Source organism: Anoplopoma fimbria, chromosome 10 (genome assembly GCF_027596085.1).
Source record: "Anoplopoma fimbria isolate UVic2021 breed Golden Eagle Sablefish chromosome 10, Afim_UVic_2022, whole genome shotgun sequence".
In the NCBI taxonomy this organism is placed as follows: domain Eukaryota; kingdom Metazoa; phylum Chordata; class Actinopteri; order Perciformes; family Anoplopomatidae; genus Anoplopoma; species Anoplopoma fimbria.
Genome location: NC_072458.1, coordinates 7,654,606 through 7,672,600, shown reverse-complemented (window position 1 = coordinate 7,672,600; position 17,995 = coordinate 7,654,606). Strand labels below are relative to the sequence as shown.

The 17,995-nt window shown below is 40.9% G+C and overlaps 1 protein-coding gene across 1 annotated transcript; it reads left to right on the top strand.

Moving 5' to 3' along the window:
• Positions 1–1,097: 1,097 nt before the first annotated feature.
• Positions 1,098–13,934, top strand: recql4 (RecQ helicase-like 4). The gene is made up of 28 exons (XM_054605697.1): positions 1,098–1,298; positions 1,526–1,559; positions 1,677–1,795; positions 1,903–2,049; positions 2,179–2,336; positions 3,021–4,119; positions 4,245–4,327; positions 4,402–4,501; positions 4,743–4,908; positions 5,238–5,348; positions 6,249–6,416; positions 6,506–6,598; positions 6,686–6,822; positions 6,975–7,058; positions 7,387–7,575; positions 8,129–8,311; positions 8,506–8,707; positions 8,840–9,033; positions 9,376–9,459; positions 9,855–9,992; positions 10,222–10,341; positions 10,477–10,753; positions 10,905–11,034; positions 11,217–11,377; positions 11,743–11,920; positions 12,445–12,598; positions 12,696–12,804; positions 13,618–13,934. The coding sequence occupies exons 1-28, from the start codon at positions 1,215–1,217 to the stop codon at positions 13,737–13,739; spliced, it is 4,824 nt and encodes a 1,607-aa protein (XP_054461672.1). The 5' UTR covers positions 1,098–1,214; the 3' UTR covers positions 13,740–13,934.
• Positions 13,935–17,995: the final 4,061 nt, after the last annotated feature.

The window sequence follows — 17,995 nt, the reverse complement described above, 5'->3', positions numbered from 1 at the left end:
TTATAAGTTGAAGGATCTTTACATCTCAAAGGAGTTTGGCGGACAGTTACAGAGACAACAGCCCACATTCCCAGACTGAATTATGCAAAGCAACACTTTTTTCGCACTGTATAAACACAATGTAATAATAACTGCATGGTGTAAAAACTGCATATAGTGATTGATATCATTATTCATATTTTGACACATTGACATACCAGCAGCAGAAGAACATTAGGGACAATCAACTTAAGACATGTATATTCATTACACTGTGTCTCTGAATTCTGAGATTAAAAAAAAGTGCAGTACAGTATATTAATATACAATAAATCTTAATAAGATTTTTAGAAACAATGTTTTTTAAATAGACAATTGGTACGTTGGCTGAAGTTTAAGTTTTGTCTAAACCTATAATATCACTTCATCATCAATACTTTTTTATTATAATTTTTTTATTTATCAAAATCTGCAAAGTAACTAAAGATATCAAATAAATATAGTGCAGTCAAAAGTACATTATTCCCTCAGTAAAGTATTGCTGTAGTATAAAGTAGCAGAAAATGAATATAGTCAAGTGAAACACCAGCACCTCAAAATTGTACTTAAGTAGAGTACTTTAGTAAATATACTTACTTACTTTCCTCCACTGTCATTATATTAACTCATGTTATAGACCTGATGATATTTCATTGTAATCGGACTGAGGACTAGGAGAACAGAGGACAGTTTGTGGCTTTTCTCTCGTCTATGTCCCTTTAAGAAGCAGGCGGAGTGTAGTTGAGCCTGTAGGAAGTGTTGCCAGACATGCGCAGAGGTTCAACCCAAACCCCCGGTGTAAACCAAACGTAAACTGATGTATAAGAAATTCAAGAGTTTCATAACTATTACACAGAATATTGTCTACAAAAATAATAATCGTTATTTACTTTTCGATCTCATCAGTAAAACGTTTTTCACCTTGATTAATTTCCGTTTAAAAACAGAAAGCTTTGATTTTGAGACTGGGGGATACAGAAAGAAACCTGGCAACACAGACTGTCATTTTTTCCGGCGCGGGAAAAATTGTAAACAACACACAGCAGAAGAAGAAAGCAGTTTAATGCAGTGTTGCCGTGTCGTTAGCTTTCCCCTGATAGCTGCTATGCTCTAATTATGTAAGTTTATCAATGGGAGTTGACATTTAATTTATTTAAATCTGACTGCTGAGGCGTACCGACCCTGTTCACGGTAATATGGATCGATACAACGAGGTGAAACTCCAGCTGAAAAGCTGGGAGCAGGGGTTTGTTAAAGACCACCAGAGGAAACCAAACAAGGTAATCTAAACTCTGAACGTCAGCAGGCAGCAGAATAATGTGAAACCCATAGATGTCATTATATAATAATATATGTTGTATGCACGTCCTATGGTTTGTTTTTATTGTGGTTTGGTTATTGTTCTGTTGGTCCACATGACCTGCCACTTACTGCTACACCCAGTGTTGTTAGTTTGTTTTCTCTTTTTTCATAATATTTGACTATTAAAATGCCTTTTCATTTCCAGGAGGACATTGACCAAGCTCCAGAAGAGACCAGAAGTGAGTCGGATTCATAACTTGCAACACCAATAAACAGCAGTATCTCTAGTATCCATCACCAGCAATAACAATCTGTTTAGAGACATAAGCATAATACATGGTGTGTCTCAATTCCAGAGATGTATAAAGAATACCGCAGTTTGAAACAAGCCAAAGAAAACAGCAGCAGTGATGCAGCCAGTGGGTTCAATGCTGAACAGGCCACATCTACAGCTGGGATCAACACAGTCCAGAAGGTAGTTTGTGACTGTGGGGTTTTTTGTTAAATCATAAATAAAAACAGACAAGTAAGACAGTTTGTTTCGTATGTCTCTGACTATCTGCTTGTTGTTGATCTACGTAGGAGGAGGACTGTTGGGGTGCCCATCTGAACCGCAGTTCAATGCCTATATCTTCTCCCAGACTGACACCCGAGGACAGAGACAGTCTTAAGGCGTCTGCCCAGTACTATGGCCTAAAGCTTAAAAGTAACCTGGGAACACTCTGTAAGGTGAGGCCCACGTTATGGTAAGAGAGAGAACTGTACCCCCTAAAAACTCCTGCTTCCTCATAATGCAAGGATAAAGCAAGAGGCCTGTCACAGTAAAAAATATTTCTTTGGTTCATTTTGATATTCCAGGAGAGACCTGTCTCACTGAAGAAATCTGTTGTTCATGGTCGGGTGCCTCTAAACTCCTTGAAACACGGACAAACTGGACAGTCAAACAGCTCTGTTGCTGCCGGTGCCACTCTCAAGATCACTTCCTCTGAACCCAAATCCAGCCCTTTCACACCAAGGTAATGAAATGTAAGAACGTGTTGTGATGTTAGCTACAGATCATCATTGCATTAATTGCTGATGGATATTTAACCACATGTTTTTCATTTATCGATATTGTTTAGTATATTAAATATATTCCAGAGTCCAAGCTGACATCTTCAAATATCTTGTTTTGTAGGATCAACAATCCAAAACCCAAATATATTCAGTTTAAAACAATACAATAGAGAGGAAAGCAAAAATCTTCATTCTGGAGAACTTAGAATTCTTTGATATCTTTGCATCATGAATGACTGGAAGATTTAATCAATTATTAAGATAGTTGATTATATTTTCAGTCAATCACTTAATAGAATAGCTGTTTCAGCTTGAGTTGTAATATTATTTTCAATACAGTTCACAGACACTGATTTTTCAACCATGTGCTAAAACTGAGATATATATAATGCTGCTGTTATATTTTAAACAGTCACCACTATGATGAAAATGAAGTACCCAATATTGTATTCATAATGTCTTCTAATGTTCTTAATGACACAGCTATGTGCCTCATATTTAATTAAATGTCATGCTCTTTATTAACACTACCAATAGTTGGGCTGCTACCATTTCAAGTTCCCAAACCTGAAAGAAATTACCAGCAATGGACCTTTTTAAATGTTTTGTGTGAGCTTTCACTGTAATTGTGTTTTTCTTTACAGAAGATTTAACCCGGGCCTTGGGTCCCTGGCTTCAAAGACACCCCAGAAAGTGGAGCCTGAGGAGTCATTTGAACAATTTGAGCCTGTCAGAGATTCTTGTGAAGAACCTGCTAGTGCTGCCAGTAGTTGTAGTAGTACTAGTAATATTAGTATTAAGAATAATACTAGTAAAGTTATCAGTTCACAAAAAACAAATGTCTCTTGTCTCGCTCCCTCTCCAGCCAGACCTTCTTCCTTGTTGTTGTCGTTATCTTCTCCACGTAGTGTAGGAAGTTCAATGAAAACTATAGGAGCTCCAGGAGACAAAAAAGAAAATGTTGAAACTTTAGGAACACCACATAAGGGTGTGGATGAGGAAGGTGTTGGAACTTTGCTTAGCTTGAGAGGAAGCCCTCAGGTTCTTGGAGGTTTCAGAGGAGGAGTTGGAGGCAGAGGCATTGGAGGGAAGCCCTCTCCTGCCAGCAGACTGAGTTTTGTTGACAGGAAGTGGCTGGAGAGGTGTCAGGTGTTTGGAGAGATGGTGGCTGAGGTGAAGCCTGGAGCAGGCAACCAGGATATAGAGATAGAGAAAGGAGAAGAGGGAGCTAGGGGGAGAGAAACTGAAGGAAAAATACAAATAGAGGAAAGAGCGGGAAAAGAAGAAATGGATGCAGAGGGAGAAAGAAGAGAGGAAATAGACTTGGGAAGAGACAAAGGGTTTAAGAGTATCACAAGTGACAAAAATGTCAGCGATAGTGCACCAAAATCTTCTCCACAACACACTGGGGGAAGGAAAGAAAAAGCAAAAAGGAAGGGAGGTGAGGCGATGGAAAAAGGATTGACGCCACCTTTAACACCAGAAGACGAAAATAAAGCTAGTCACAAATCGAAAGATACAAAGAAGAGAGGGAGGAAAAGGGAGAGAGAGGGAGAGAACATGGAGGGAGAGACGACAGAGGAGGGAGGAGTGAAGAAGAGACGTAGGAATGGCAAAAAGAAAGAGAGCTCTGATGTAAACACCAGCCCAGTTCAAGTAGCAGGGAAGAAAAAGAGAGCCAAGAAAAAGGGAGACGAAGATGAAGACGCAGAAGAAGAGAAAGAGACCAAGGAACCAAAAAAGGTAAGTTAGTTAGTTAGTTAGTTAGTTAGTTAGTTAGTTAGTTAGTTAGTTAGTTAGTTAGTATTCATCTCCACACACTGTGCATGCTGTGCAAATGAGTTACATACAGTATTACTCCTCTCAAGGTTCCTCAGGAGAACTTGTTTGGAGAAATGGAGGAAGACTATGCAGCCAGGAGAATGCATCGCACTCAGCCGGTCAGAGCCAGGTGAGACCAAACATGTCCTGCTGCAAAACATCTCTTTTTATATTCTGTGTACAAACAATTCTTTATTCGTGCAGCGGCAAGAAAGGCCCAGAGGGTAACTTTGTGAAGATAAATCTGAAGAAGAAATCTCATGTCAAAGGATACGCGGTCAGAGGTGCAGGTCTACGGAAACAGGTAAGTTTTGAGTTTGTGGCACTCAGTGAGTGAATGCTCTGAAGTGTTCGGATTAAGAACCTAAATTGTAAAATATGGAAAACCTGGCTACAATATCTTTCCAAAGAATTAATGTATTTGTGTGCATTTATCTGTATTTGTCAAGGAAATCTAAACCACCGGTTTCACTTGACTAATCAGACTCGTATTGTATCCAGAGTTACAGAAATGTGTTGTCATAAATTGTCTCTGTGTTTTTCAGATGTACGCGCAGAAGTTCCAGCTGAAGGGCGAACGCTTTGGTGGAGGTGGAGGATTTTTTGGCAGAGGAAGGAGGGGTGGATTCAGAGGGGGGCTCAATCGACAGGGTGACACCTGCTACAAGTGTGGAGGGACCGGACACTGGGCCATGGCCTGCAAGGGACCAGGTAATGCAAAGAAAACCAAGAATTGTTTAATTATGCTTAGTCAGCTTCAGTAAGACATCAAGTTCCCTGAAATATATTGTTGATTACGGAGGCTTCAACTTGTCGACAGTGGACTTTGGACAGTTATTCATCTCCTCAATTAATATATTTTTTTATGGTGTCTGACAATTATCAACTAAACGATACTGAACATTATCAGACCATTAAATGCACATAGCGGGCCGTCCAACTGTAGTATGAGCTTAGCACATCATGCTAGTGATCATAGATTCAGCTGTTTAAATATCACCTATAAATTGTTGGCGTTGATGAACAGATCTGTTTTGCAGCCCCTCCACCTCCTGTTACTGAGGACCAGCCGGCTGAGGAGGTGCCGTTTGAACTGCCCACCCTGGAAGAGGTTGCCAGGGCAACAGGCACACTGCATCCTCAGCCACTGGGTACGCCTGTTGTACTTCCTGTTACTGAGCAAGCGGCTTTCCACCTAAACTTAACTGTTTTTCTTTTGACAGTACAGTTCTAAATAATGGAAAATGTGATAATGTAAGTTTTCAGGTTTGTCTTGTTTGTTAGATAAATTATACTACGTTATTATTATTCTATAATGATACATAAACATATAGGGGCGGCTGTGGCGTAGTGGAGAGAAAGGTAGTTCTCCAATCAGAGGGTCGGTGGTTTGATACCCGGCTTCGGCAGCCGAAGGCTTGCCATCGGTGTGGACTGGATGTTGCATGAATGTTAGTTAGAGTCTGATGGTGGCACCTTGCATGGTAGCCTGTCATCAGTGTGTGAATGGGTGAATGATATGTAATATATACTACTGATTGTAAGTCGCTTTGGATAAAAGCGTCTGCTAAATGACTGTAATGTAATGTAATGTAAACATATCCAATAATATATAGTGCAACATAAATCAACCAAACAGTATTCACACAAACAATTTTGCAGGTTTACATCAACATTTTAGATGAAAAGATACCTGCTGGTTATTAAAGTTTATTTTTGCCTCAAAAAGACAGAAAGAAACAAAACAATATGTCAACACAATTTGTCTACTTCGCACATGGAGGATTCACTTTTACAAGCATAAGTCATACGTGCATCAAAATATGAACTCATTTTTTTTTTTATGACTCTAGTGTCATGTAAATATTAGAACTTTATCATTTAGAAGCAACTTACGCGTTGCGCTTTAGCTACAGTAATAAATACAACTTCACAAATCAGCTCGCAATTGAGAGAGAACTAAATGATCAGTTATTAGTTAGCAGTATCACACGTGTTTTTGAGTATGTTTGTCATGTGTGATTTAATCCAGATGTGTTTGTGTGTTTAAGGGGCATCTCCCAGTATCACAGAGGAGCAGCCGCACCAAGAGAAGGAGGTGGACAGTAACCATAAAGAGGAGGTGTTGCTGAATGTGATTCGTCCTGACTATGAGCGTCCCGCCGCTCCACCACCAATGGAACCACTTTATCATCTCAGAGATGATGGGAAAGTCCAGGGTAAACACTTATTGTGTTGCTTATAATAAAGAACAGGATGAAAATTAGACAAACTGTAGATTTGCTCAAAAGTTAATGTTTTCTTTTAGAAACACCTGCTGAGGTTTTCGAAGCTCTAAAAGACATCGGCTATCAGTCATTTAGACCAGGACAAGAGGAAGCCATCATGAGGATCCTTTCGGGTATGCACAGTACTCACACATACAAACACACATCTATACATCTATACCCTTTGTGTTCATGTTTGTCTCTCTCACTTGTTCCTCCAGGTCTCTCTACCCTTGTCGTGTTGTCAACAGGGATGGGTAAATCGTTGTGCTATCAGCTCCCAGCCTACCTGTACGCTAAGAGATCAAAAAGCATCGCTTTGGTCATTTCACCTCTAGTCTCACTAATGGATGACCAGGTAGTCACCTTTTCTCACACACACAAACAAAAAGACTTCACATAAAGTCATTGTTGATTAAAAATTGAAGGGTTCTCCCTCATTTTGAACAGTGATGCAGTTTACCAATATTAATGTGTCCTGTGTTTGTGTGTGTTTGTGTCTGTGTGTAGCTGTCCGGCCTGCCAGACAATCTGAAGGCAGCCTGTATCCACTCCAACATGACGATGAAACAGAGAGAAGCTGCGATAGAAAAGGTAACAGACACAAGAGCAGCAAGACTTCAGAGTCGGAGGAAACAGTACATTGGTAGTTTTTTTTTAAACTTCAACATCTTCCTGCTCGTCTCAAAGAGTGAAAAATGATACCCGATTTCAGATCTAGAATCAAAAGCCAAGTCTACATCTAACAAGTTTAAATACTCTTCTCCCATTCATTTGCCGATAGATTTAATGCAAGAAGAGTTCCAAAAAATAGTTCTCTTTTTTCTATCAACTATACAGAGGTACTTCAATAGTACAGTAATACTATCGTGTGTTATTATTACATGTTGGTAGTATTTTTGTCCTTCCTCTGTTTCTCCAGGTGAAGTCAGGCCAGGTGTGTGTGTTGCTCCTCTCTCCAGAGGCTCTGGTGGGTGGAGGCGGTTCAGGTTCAGGGTGTCTCCCCTCGGCTCAGGAGCTCCCTCCGGTGGCCTTCGCCTGTATAGACGAAGCTCATTGTGTCTCAGAGTGGTCTCACAACTTCAGACCCTGCTACCTCAGACTCTGTAAGGTGGGTTAATGCTGGTGTGACTGTTTTAATTTAATTTGAGGGAAAACAACATCTGAATATTAGAAGAGAATGCACTGATTCTTATTTTGACAAATATTTAACTTTATGATTGTAGAAGAGATGTAAACAACCAAAGTTAAACACATTTAAAACTGCCGCACTTACAGTATGTGAGCATGTCATACTCTTTTAAAGAGTATTTAGTGTAAAGAGAGATGAGAGTAAAGGATGCAGTTTACATAAATCTCACCGCAATTATTTGGTGGCGTTTCAAGGTTAGACACTAATGCTCTCAAAAATCTGATTTAAAAGTTTTAAACCAACACTTGAAGATATACTTCATTTATGAAAAATATGTTTTCATAAATCAAGTATATCTTTCAGTGCCTGCATGTTTTTATCTATCTGCTTCCTTACCCGGTAATGACTAAAATCTTGAGCATCAGTGTGGGTCTTTCAACAGCAAGACACATATAAACATCTTTGTATGCACAACCAATTGTTGCAATTGTCACAAAAACTATATGATGTATGTATGTATGTGTGTTTGTAGGTACTTAGGGAGCGGTTGGGAGTGCAGTGCTTGCTGGGACTCACAGCCACGGCCACACTGTCCACTGCTATGGACATCGCACGGCATCTGGACATCACTGATCAAGATGGCATTGCAGTTCGATCCGCAGCAGTGCCTCATAACCTGCAGCTGTCTGTGTCCATGGATAGAGATAAAGATCAGGTGGGATGAGTAGCATGTGTCTCTTATTCACTGAGCAACACGAGGCAAATTAAATTAAAGTGGGTCTAAATATTTTTATTTATGTAGTTGTCCATATCCACCGATACCTTCTGCCCCCATGTGTCCGTCCAGAAACATTTGCTTTAACTTTCTGTTAATGTTTCTCTCTAACTCTCCTGTATTTATCTCTGTAGGCTTTAGTGTCCTTGTTGAAGGGCGAACGTTTTGGTTGCCTGGACTCCATCATCGTCTACTGCACCAGAAGAGAGGAGACTACTCGTGTGGCGGCGCTGCTCAGGACCTGCCTACAAGGAGTGCTTGTGAAAGAAAACAAACAGACCAACCAGGGCAGTCAGGCAAAACACAACCCCATAGGACAAAGAAAGAAAGATCTGGGTAAAGGCAGAATAATTAAAATTTTGGATTGAAAAGCTGTCAAAAAAGCATTTACTCAATTTTTAACTTCTCTCTCTTTGACTCAATGTCTCTGTCTCCTTTTTTCTAACTACCATGTGTTTCTACATTTAGCAAGGAAGAAGATACGTAAACCCTTGAAATGGCAGTCTGAGTCGTACCACGCCGGCTTGTCGGGGTCAGAGCGCCGTCGTGTTCAGAACAACTTCATGTGCGGGGAGCTCAGAATTGTGGTGGCCACTGTGGCGTTTGGCATGGGCCTCGATAAATCTGACGTCCGTGGTATCATCCACTATAACATGCCTAAGGTTGGTAGAGGTTTGATTTATCCAAAGAAAAATCAAACTTTGTAATCACATTGGAACTTTTACATGTTGTCTACAACAGTATCGGTGTTTAAACATTTTTGTGAACAATAGAAAACATAGATGAAAAACTGTCATGCTCTGGTAGATGTTGAAGTTTCCTTTTCTTTGGTGAAAATTAGAAACAAGTGTTTTCTATAAATTGATACAAAAGGTACTGCGTCAGATTGATTCTATTTTGTTCTTATTTTGTTCTCTCAAAGCCAAAACACTGTGCTTAAACTAGGGCCCAAAAGTCTTTATCAGTAGTCCCTTTCTGATGGTAACTGTTTTACTGTTTTTCAGAGCTTTGAGAGCTACGTTCAGGAGATTGGGAGAGCAGGAAGAGACGGAGATCCAGCCCACTGTCACCTCTTCCTGGACCCTAATGTGAGACTGTTATTATATTTTTTAGTTCGCTAGTTGTCTGTAATTCTGGGCCGACAGTAAGCACCTTTATTTTGTTATTTAGCAGTTTCAGTAATGTAAAACATGCATCGTAAAACGTTATGTTTAACAAAAATTACAAATGAATTTAGTTTTGTGAATTAATTTTAATTGTAGTTTTTTTGTAGTATTTATTTTATATTATGTCAGCTGTATTTCTCAAGTTTTTTTAAAATCTCTCCTCTCTTTATTCCCCCTGTTGATAATTTGTCCCAATTACAACAGTACAAGTTACATCTCTACCTGTCTGGTTCTCTGGCAGTCTTCTTTGTGCTGTCATCAACAGTAAAAGGTGTATTTTAGGTATAAATTAATTTTGTGTGTGTGTGTGTCTTTAGGGTGGGGACCTTCATGAGCTCCGCCGTCATATCTATGCGGACACAGTGGACTACTACACAGTAAAGAAACTGGTCCAGAAGGTTTTCCCTCCATGTAAATGTAAACGGATACACCAGAAACAACAGGAACTTGTAAAGGTGTGTGTGTGTGTGTGTGTGTGTGTGTGTGTGTGTGTGTGTGTGTGTGTGTGTGTGTGTGTGTGTGTGTGTGTGTGTGTGTGTGTGTGTGTGTGTGTGTGTGTGTGTGTGTGTGTGTGTGTGTGTGTGTGTGTGTGTGTGTGTGTGTGTGTGTGGTTTAAATACTGTAAAATAAATAGCTTTGAGGCCATGGTACTAAAACACTAAACTGAACTGTCTGTGTGTGAAGGACATTGAAGATTCAGAGCTGATGGAAATGATGGACGCGTGTGATCAGGACAGCAGCCTGGACCCTCACGGTCTGCAGGACAAAGTACATACAGACACACCAGTACCGTCTACTGCACAGGTAATTATTTTTTTCTTCACTCTTTCAGCTAATACAATACATTTAAAATGCAATCAACACTTAAATAGATAACTGTAAAAGAAACCTGAATCTTGGACAAAACAATGAATGATGTGACCTTGTTTTCAATGCAAGGAGTCGTCACATACTGATTCAGTGGGACAAAACCTACAAGAGGGTAGAGATGAAGGAGGGGAAAAGGAGGAGAAGAAAGAGGAGCAGACAGCTGAACACGAAGAAGCCGACGGTCCGATGAATGAAAAAAAGGACGTGGAGGCAAAAGGAGCCGGTGATTGGCTAAAGGACCGGGAGGAGGAGAGCTGCGATTGGCCCAGAGAGCGGGTGTGTCACACCCATGAGAGAGCCATTCCTATCCAAGAAACTGTGGAGGCTCTGGACATCACAGAGGAAGGTAAGTGGAAACGCAGACAAGAGCATGTACATGAATGAATAGATCGATACAATCAGATATAAAATGATATATTTTTATATAAAAATGTAGAACAAAACCTAACTGTGGCAAATTCTCTTTCTTTCCTCCTTTGGATGTTTCTGAATTTCAGGTGTAGAAACGCTGCTCTGCTATCTGGAGCTGCATCCCCAGCGCTTTGTCGAACTCCTCCACCCGACGCTGTCTGTGTGTAAATTCAGCTGCTATGGTGGACCAAGACAGCTCCAGAAAATCACTAAAATGTATGAAATATCTGTTTTTCTGTAGGATTCTTTAATACGGGGCACTAAAAAAGATACATATTCTGAACGAAGAATGTGTGCATGAATATGCGTTTGTTTATATAAAGCTGTACGTAGACATGTTGAATCAGATATTTCAAATGACAAAGTAAATGACAAACACTGTTCAATTTGTTCCAAAGCTGCGCCCCGATTGCTGTGGTGTTGGCCAGAAAGCGGATGGCGGGCGAGCAGGTGGAGACCTTTGATCAGCTGGAGTTTGATGTTGTCGAGGTCGCGGACACTATGGGATGGCAGCTTCCTCTGGTGAAGAGAGGACTCAGACAGCTGCAGTCGAGCAGCGGTAAGTTTATGCACTCATATAACATCTTAAAACATGCATAGTCTCTTTTAATAATCTGTTACCAATAAATCTTTGTGTTTGATGTGGGTTTGGGTTTTTCAGGGTCTTTGTGTTTCTGTTGCCTTTTTTTTCTCCAACAGAATTAAAAAACCTCAAGCAAATATCCTCACAGACACAAAAGCAAGGCACAGCAGACAAATAATGTCACTGTTTGAGTTAAATAATGTCCTACTGTTCTTAATCGTACGATGTAGTTGAACTGTCTGCCCTATTAACCTCCTTTCCTGTGTGTTCTGTTACTATTTAAACTGACAAATTGATAAATAGAGACACTCAACAATGAAACATTCATGTTTGTGTTTCAGTTGGCGGAAGTAGCGGTGTCCATGTTGAACTGTCCTCCTTGTCTTTCTACTTCCGTTCCTTCGGCGACCTCAGCGATGAGGAGATGGACAGAGTTTGTCAGTTCCTCCATAATCGAGTGCAGAACCAAGAGAGAACACAGCTCTACCAGCTGACCGCCTGCTTCAAGGCCTTTAAAAGGTACACAACTTGCGTTATATGTATCTATAAATACTACATCTTTGTCTCTCTGAAATGCTTTTTTTAGACTGCCAAAATGTGTTATCCTCCTCCTTCCTCATATTAAATGTTAAACTAAATGTTAATACAATCTAAGTTCTTGAGTAACATTGTTAAAGCCATATTGTTTTTTAAACCCATTCTGTCTGTCACTTAGTTCATGATGAATTTCATTATTTGTGAATTCGGGTTTGCGAATGAGTAATACTTACAGGTTTGCTATGAAATCATGGAAATCACCACCTTTTATCCAAGTGTAAAATCTTTCCCAGCTTTGACACCTTAAGCTTTTTAAAAAGCCAGCAGGGACAATATAGAGTCCTGCAAAATCTCTTAAGCATTCAATAATAAAAAGTTAAGATTTTATAGATGTTTATGGTAATTTGGCCTGTTTCTATCTGTTCCTTATTATGTGCGACAATATGTGTGTTGTCCTCTGTCTGCCTTGTGTCTGTGTGTAACTTTGTGTGTGTGTTGTGTTGCAGTGTTGCCTTCCAGAGTGCACAGTCCTGTCTCGAAGATCTGGACGAGAGTCGCAGTCTCCAGCTGAAAGTCCTTCTCTCTGAGTACTTCGACAAGAGGCGAGACCGAGGCCTCATGCTGGCACCAGTGGACATCGAGGAGCTCGACAAATATAAGGTAAAACACACAGAGTGGTTATCAGGAGTTAACGGCTGAATTTCTGTCTGGAATGTTCTAGATGTTGTAGTTTACTCGTGTGTTTGTGTGTTTGTAGTTGTTGGACTGGGAGAATCAGATCAGAGCGGACATCAGAAGTTTTCTCTCCAACCGAAGTGATGAGAAGTTTTCTGGAAGAGCTGTTGCTAGGATCTTGCATGGCATAGGTGAGAGCACACAAAGCTCACAGTATGTACATAAGGGGATCACAGATTAACCTTGCCCCTACAGGTAACTGCAGAGAGCATCATTTTGATTTTGTTCAAACAGCATATATCTCTGTTCTATAACAATATAACAATTCTGCGCCTCAAGCTGAAGCTATTCAGTGAAAATGACCAAAAGGACTCTTGGCCTCTAGAGGGTGTTAGAGGATCAATGAATAAATTGGGAGCTTGACAGTGTTAAAGGCTGGGCTCAGATAGTGGGATATTAACAAAAAAAATAAAATCATTTTTACTTTTGAAATGCACCATATTTAATGTTCTCTTTCACACAGGCAGATTCTTCATTCACACACACACACACACAAAAAAAAATCCCTGTTTTTTTTCCAAACGGTCTTAACTCTCCTCTATTGATTTGGTAATGATGTCTTCTCATCAGAACAGTTATCTTGCGCAGGTGGGCTCACATCTTCACAAATCTTTATCACAGCTAACCTGTAGCTTCCTCCAGCTTCGTTGTTGTTATTTCACAAGTCTGCGCTCCTCTAAATCTTAATTGCAAATTAAAAACAGCTGTGAAGTTCCCCGGTTGTCGAATTGAGTGTGCCTGCAGTTTGCATGTGTAATCTGTGAATAAATTAGAAGATCCTCTGTGCTGAACAGCATAGGTTATTAATTGTACTAATATGACATGTTTTACTTCCTTTTTTTAATATATTAGAATTTCGATAAACCGACATAAAATGCATCAAGTTATCATCTGTGTATCAACATATGTGCTTCACTTAACGTGACAAACAATCTCTGTTTCAGCCAGTCCTTGTTATCCTGCTCAGATCTACGGCAGGGACAGACGCTACTGGAGGAAGTACATCCAGTTTGACTTCAACCAGCTCATCAGACTGGCCACTCAGGAGATCATTCGCTTCAAATGAGCGACCAAATGCACATACACATACTTGTCTGCACACATGCACTATTCTCTAACTCCCCCACTCATACTCCTCATTCTGGTTTTGATGGATTTGGCCAGAAACACTTGTTATGTTTCTCATTTCACTTCGATTCAATCATGTTGAAACATTAAGTTAAGTGTTTAAACATATGGATAATATACATTTGTTTTTCTTTGAAGACTGTAATTAAATAAAATTGTTCTATTTTTCTAGCTTGGTCTTGCATTGACATTTATTTAAATACTTCAGGAAAAATTCCTCGGAATAAAACGGATCTGTGTCACAGAGATGAAAAGCTCTTATCTTGTTTTAGTGGGTTATATTAGTACATGGACTCAAACTTCAGAGAAAATAAAAGTCCTGACTCATGAACTCATACCAGGAAGTAAAAATTGATGAGTGAAATCAATTTCTCGTTGATTCTCATTGACATCACTGTTGACTCAAGAAACTTTAAACATGTTAGGAATGCAAATATTGACTGGGATGTAGCTATTTTTGAAAATGTTAATGAATAGTTACATTCTGAAGTTGTGAGTGGAATTTTTCTCCTTGGTTTTGCTCATCTTTGTTAAATATTTACTCAACTTCAGCAGACGTGAATTAGAAACATTTAAAAAAAACAAAAAAAAAAACAGTTTAATCATGTACTGTAAGGAGCAGCAGTGGAATAAGAAATAAAGTGATTTTTACTTTAGTTAAAAAAAGCACTATACTGCACTGAATCTGGTTAAAAGCTCAAACCATCTCTTTAGAGTGAGGCAAATTAGGGCTATGCTAACCAGCAGTGCCTGAGCTTATTCTTAATTTGCCGTGTTTTAATAGTGGACTCTGGCTTTCACATATCTGCTATGACTCTGACAGCATGCCATAAAATGTGGAGAAATCTGCTTAATGAGCATATGTATGTATATACTGGGAGTATTTGGCTGTTTCTAAATCTGACAGCAAACTGAGCAATAGAGATGAAAACAAACCTCAACTCAGTAATCCTTCATGGTAATTTTCCCACCATCCACTAAGTATTCAAGGGGATAATTTACTGTATCACTGTGGGAGAAAGGGGAAACAGAAAAACTGGGCCTTGAAGTCGGCCTTTTCTGGGAAAGGTCGGTGACAATGATGTTTAATAATGCATAATCAACAGCCACTCCTTGGGAATGTGTTTAAATTGAAGAAGACTTTGGCAGCTGCAGAGTTAACTCATCAGAAAACAAAACACAACTAACAGTCTCGCTGGAAGTAAAGGGATGGTCTCCCCTTTAGGTGCTTTTTGAGAGCCCTCAGCATGCCCAAAGTTTTTGAGTATGGCCGCAAATATACAATTCAATGTTTTCAAATAGAAAGCGTTTATGTTCTATACTTTTCAATAATTGCAAAATGATGTAATGTTGTAATTCTCACCTGCAATTAAGGTTTTAACACCCTCCCTGCGGACGCCTCAGTAAAACAAATCAATCATCCTCTTTGATTGTGAACCTTTTGGCATGTGCAGATCAGATTTTACTGAGTTTGTGTGGTTTGACGCCGTGGCATCTCCTCTTTTAAGCCTCCTCGGCAGCCAGCAGCTCTGGGAGGCCTTACCTTGAGCCAACACATCTTAGTTTAGCGTGTCAGCATGATAACATTTGCAAATTAGCAATAAGCTGCAACAGAATGCCATTAGTTTTGCAGGTATTTGATCATAAAAAAAACCCCCACTGGATTGGTTAATTCTCTGGGGATCATGAACGTCTGTATAGAATTTCATTTCACTCCGTTCACACGTTGAGATATTTCAGTCTTGACAAAAGTGGTGCACTGACTGTTGCCATTAGTAGAGTGATGGCACCATCCATCCATCCATCCATCCATCTCCTTCCGCTTATCCGGGGCCGGGTCGCGGGGGCAGCAAGCTAAGGAGGGTCCTCCAGACGTCCTTCTCCCCAGCAACACTTTCCAGCTCCTCCTGGGGAACCCCGAGGCGTTCCCAGGCCAGACGAGATATATAATCTCTCCAGCGTGTTCTGGGTCTACCCCAGGGCCTCTTACCAGTTGGACGTGCCTGGAAAACCTCTAAAGGGAGGCGTCCAGGAGGCATCCTGATCAGATGCCCGAGCCACCTCAGCTGGCCCCTTTCGACGCGAAGGAGCAGCGGCTCTACTCCGAGCTCCCTCCGGATGTCTGAGCTCCTCACCCTATCTCTAAGGCTGAGCCCAGCCACCCTACGAAGGAAGCTCATTTCGGCTGCTTGTATTCGCGATCTCATTCTTTCGGTCACTACCCAAAGCTCATGACCATAGGTGAGGGTTGGAACGTAGATGGACTGGTAAATCGAGAGCTTTGCCTTTCGGCTCAGCTCCTTCTTCACCAAAACGGTCCGGTACAACGCCCGCATCACTGCTGACGCTGCACCGAACCGCCTGTCCATCTCCCGCTCCATTTTACCCTAACTCGTGAATAAGATCCCGAGATACTTGAACTCCCTCGCTTGGGGCAGGAGGTGGGAGTTGAAGACCTTGCGGACAGGATCCTCAGCCAGACGTTCCCAGTTCACCCTCACTACACGTTTGGGTTTACCGGGTCTGTCCGGCAGCCTCCCCCGCCACCTGATCCAACTCACCACCAGGTGGTGATCAGTTGACAGCTCTGCTCCTCTCTTCACCCGAGTGTCCAAGACATACGGCCGCAGGTCTGATGACACAACTACAAAGTCGATCATAGACCTTTGGCCTAGGGTGTTCTGGTACCGAGTACACTTATGAACCTCCCTATGCTCAAACATGGTGTTTGTTATGGACAGTCCATGACTAGCACAGAAGTCCAACAACAAAGCACCACTCGGGTTCAGATCGGACAGGCCGTTCCTCCCAATCACACCCCTCCAGGTTTCTCCATCGTTACCCACATGAGCGTTGAAGTCTCCCAGAAGAACTATGGAGTCCCCAGTCGGCGCCCTTTCCAGAACACCACCCAAGGACTCCAAGAAGGCCGCGTACTCCGAACTGCCATTTGGTGCATAGGCACAAACAACAGTCAGAGACTTTCCCCCTGCGATTCCCAGTCGCAGAGAGGCGACCCTCTCGTTCTCCGGGGAGAACTGCAGAACAGCGGCGCTCAGCCGGGGGCTTGTGAGTATCCCCACACCCACCCGGCGATTCATTGGAGGAGTGATGACACCAGCGTGGCTTTAAAAAAAGCTGAGACATAAACGGTCTTTTGATGGCAGGATACATTGATGTTAAACTTAAACTCAATCACGTCATTGACAGTGACCACAGTCCTATGCTATTATCTTTCTATTTCCCTACATGCTTTTAGTCAGGTGACCATTCAAACACAGTAACTGTTGTAACCCTGACGTCTTCTTACCATCATCTCCCTTTAACAACAACCATTCACTGAAATATTCTCACTTTTTGATGCAGCTCTCTGTGTCACTGTAGCAGAAAACGTCTTTATAAAGTTGTAAAACTACCCATTCAGCTAAAAGATGTATTACACAGTATGATTCATGATGAGCTCAAAGGTCCAGTTTTAGAGGTTCTTTTCAGGTAATTTATTAGAGTAAGTCACATGACTCTGGGGGCTCGTAAAAACATCTGGAAACGCACTGTAGAAGTTCAAACTGTTGATTGCTAGTGTTGGAGAGCTGACTGCAGGGAAATCCGTTTTCCTCTGTCAGCAGCTTCATGCTGTTATCTGCAATTAGTGTCTTTACATCACATACTTAAAGAATAAGTATGCAACCTTTATGTTGTCATTAAATGGATTATTTTGTCTGAGAGAAAGTTAGCCACCGGTCATGCTTGTGGTTAGACATACATCATCATGAAAATATTGTGTCCCGTCTTTGTGTGATGAGTTGTCAGCGGACTCTGTCCCTCATGAAGACGTTCACCTAACCTGCAAGATGAGGAGATTAGACGAGAATGATAAAGAGACAATCCAGTTTCCACCGCTTCCACTGCTTCTTGCTTCCTTCACACAAAGATTAAGAAAGTACACAAAATACACTGTATACCACACCAACATGCATTAAAATGTTTTTATACATTTACCTTCATAATGTTGCATGGTGGGATTTGTAGTTCAGCAAATACTATAAACTAAAACAACTGTTTTGCATTATATTCAGTTTTATAGGGACTGTCAGAGGAGTTATATTTTCAGCTCTACTGGTTCCATTTTTTTGGAAGTTTTTCTCTAATATTTTGACCATCACCATTGGTGTAAATAATACGATGGCAATCCAC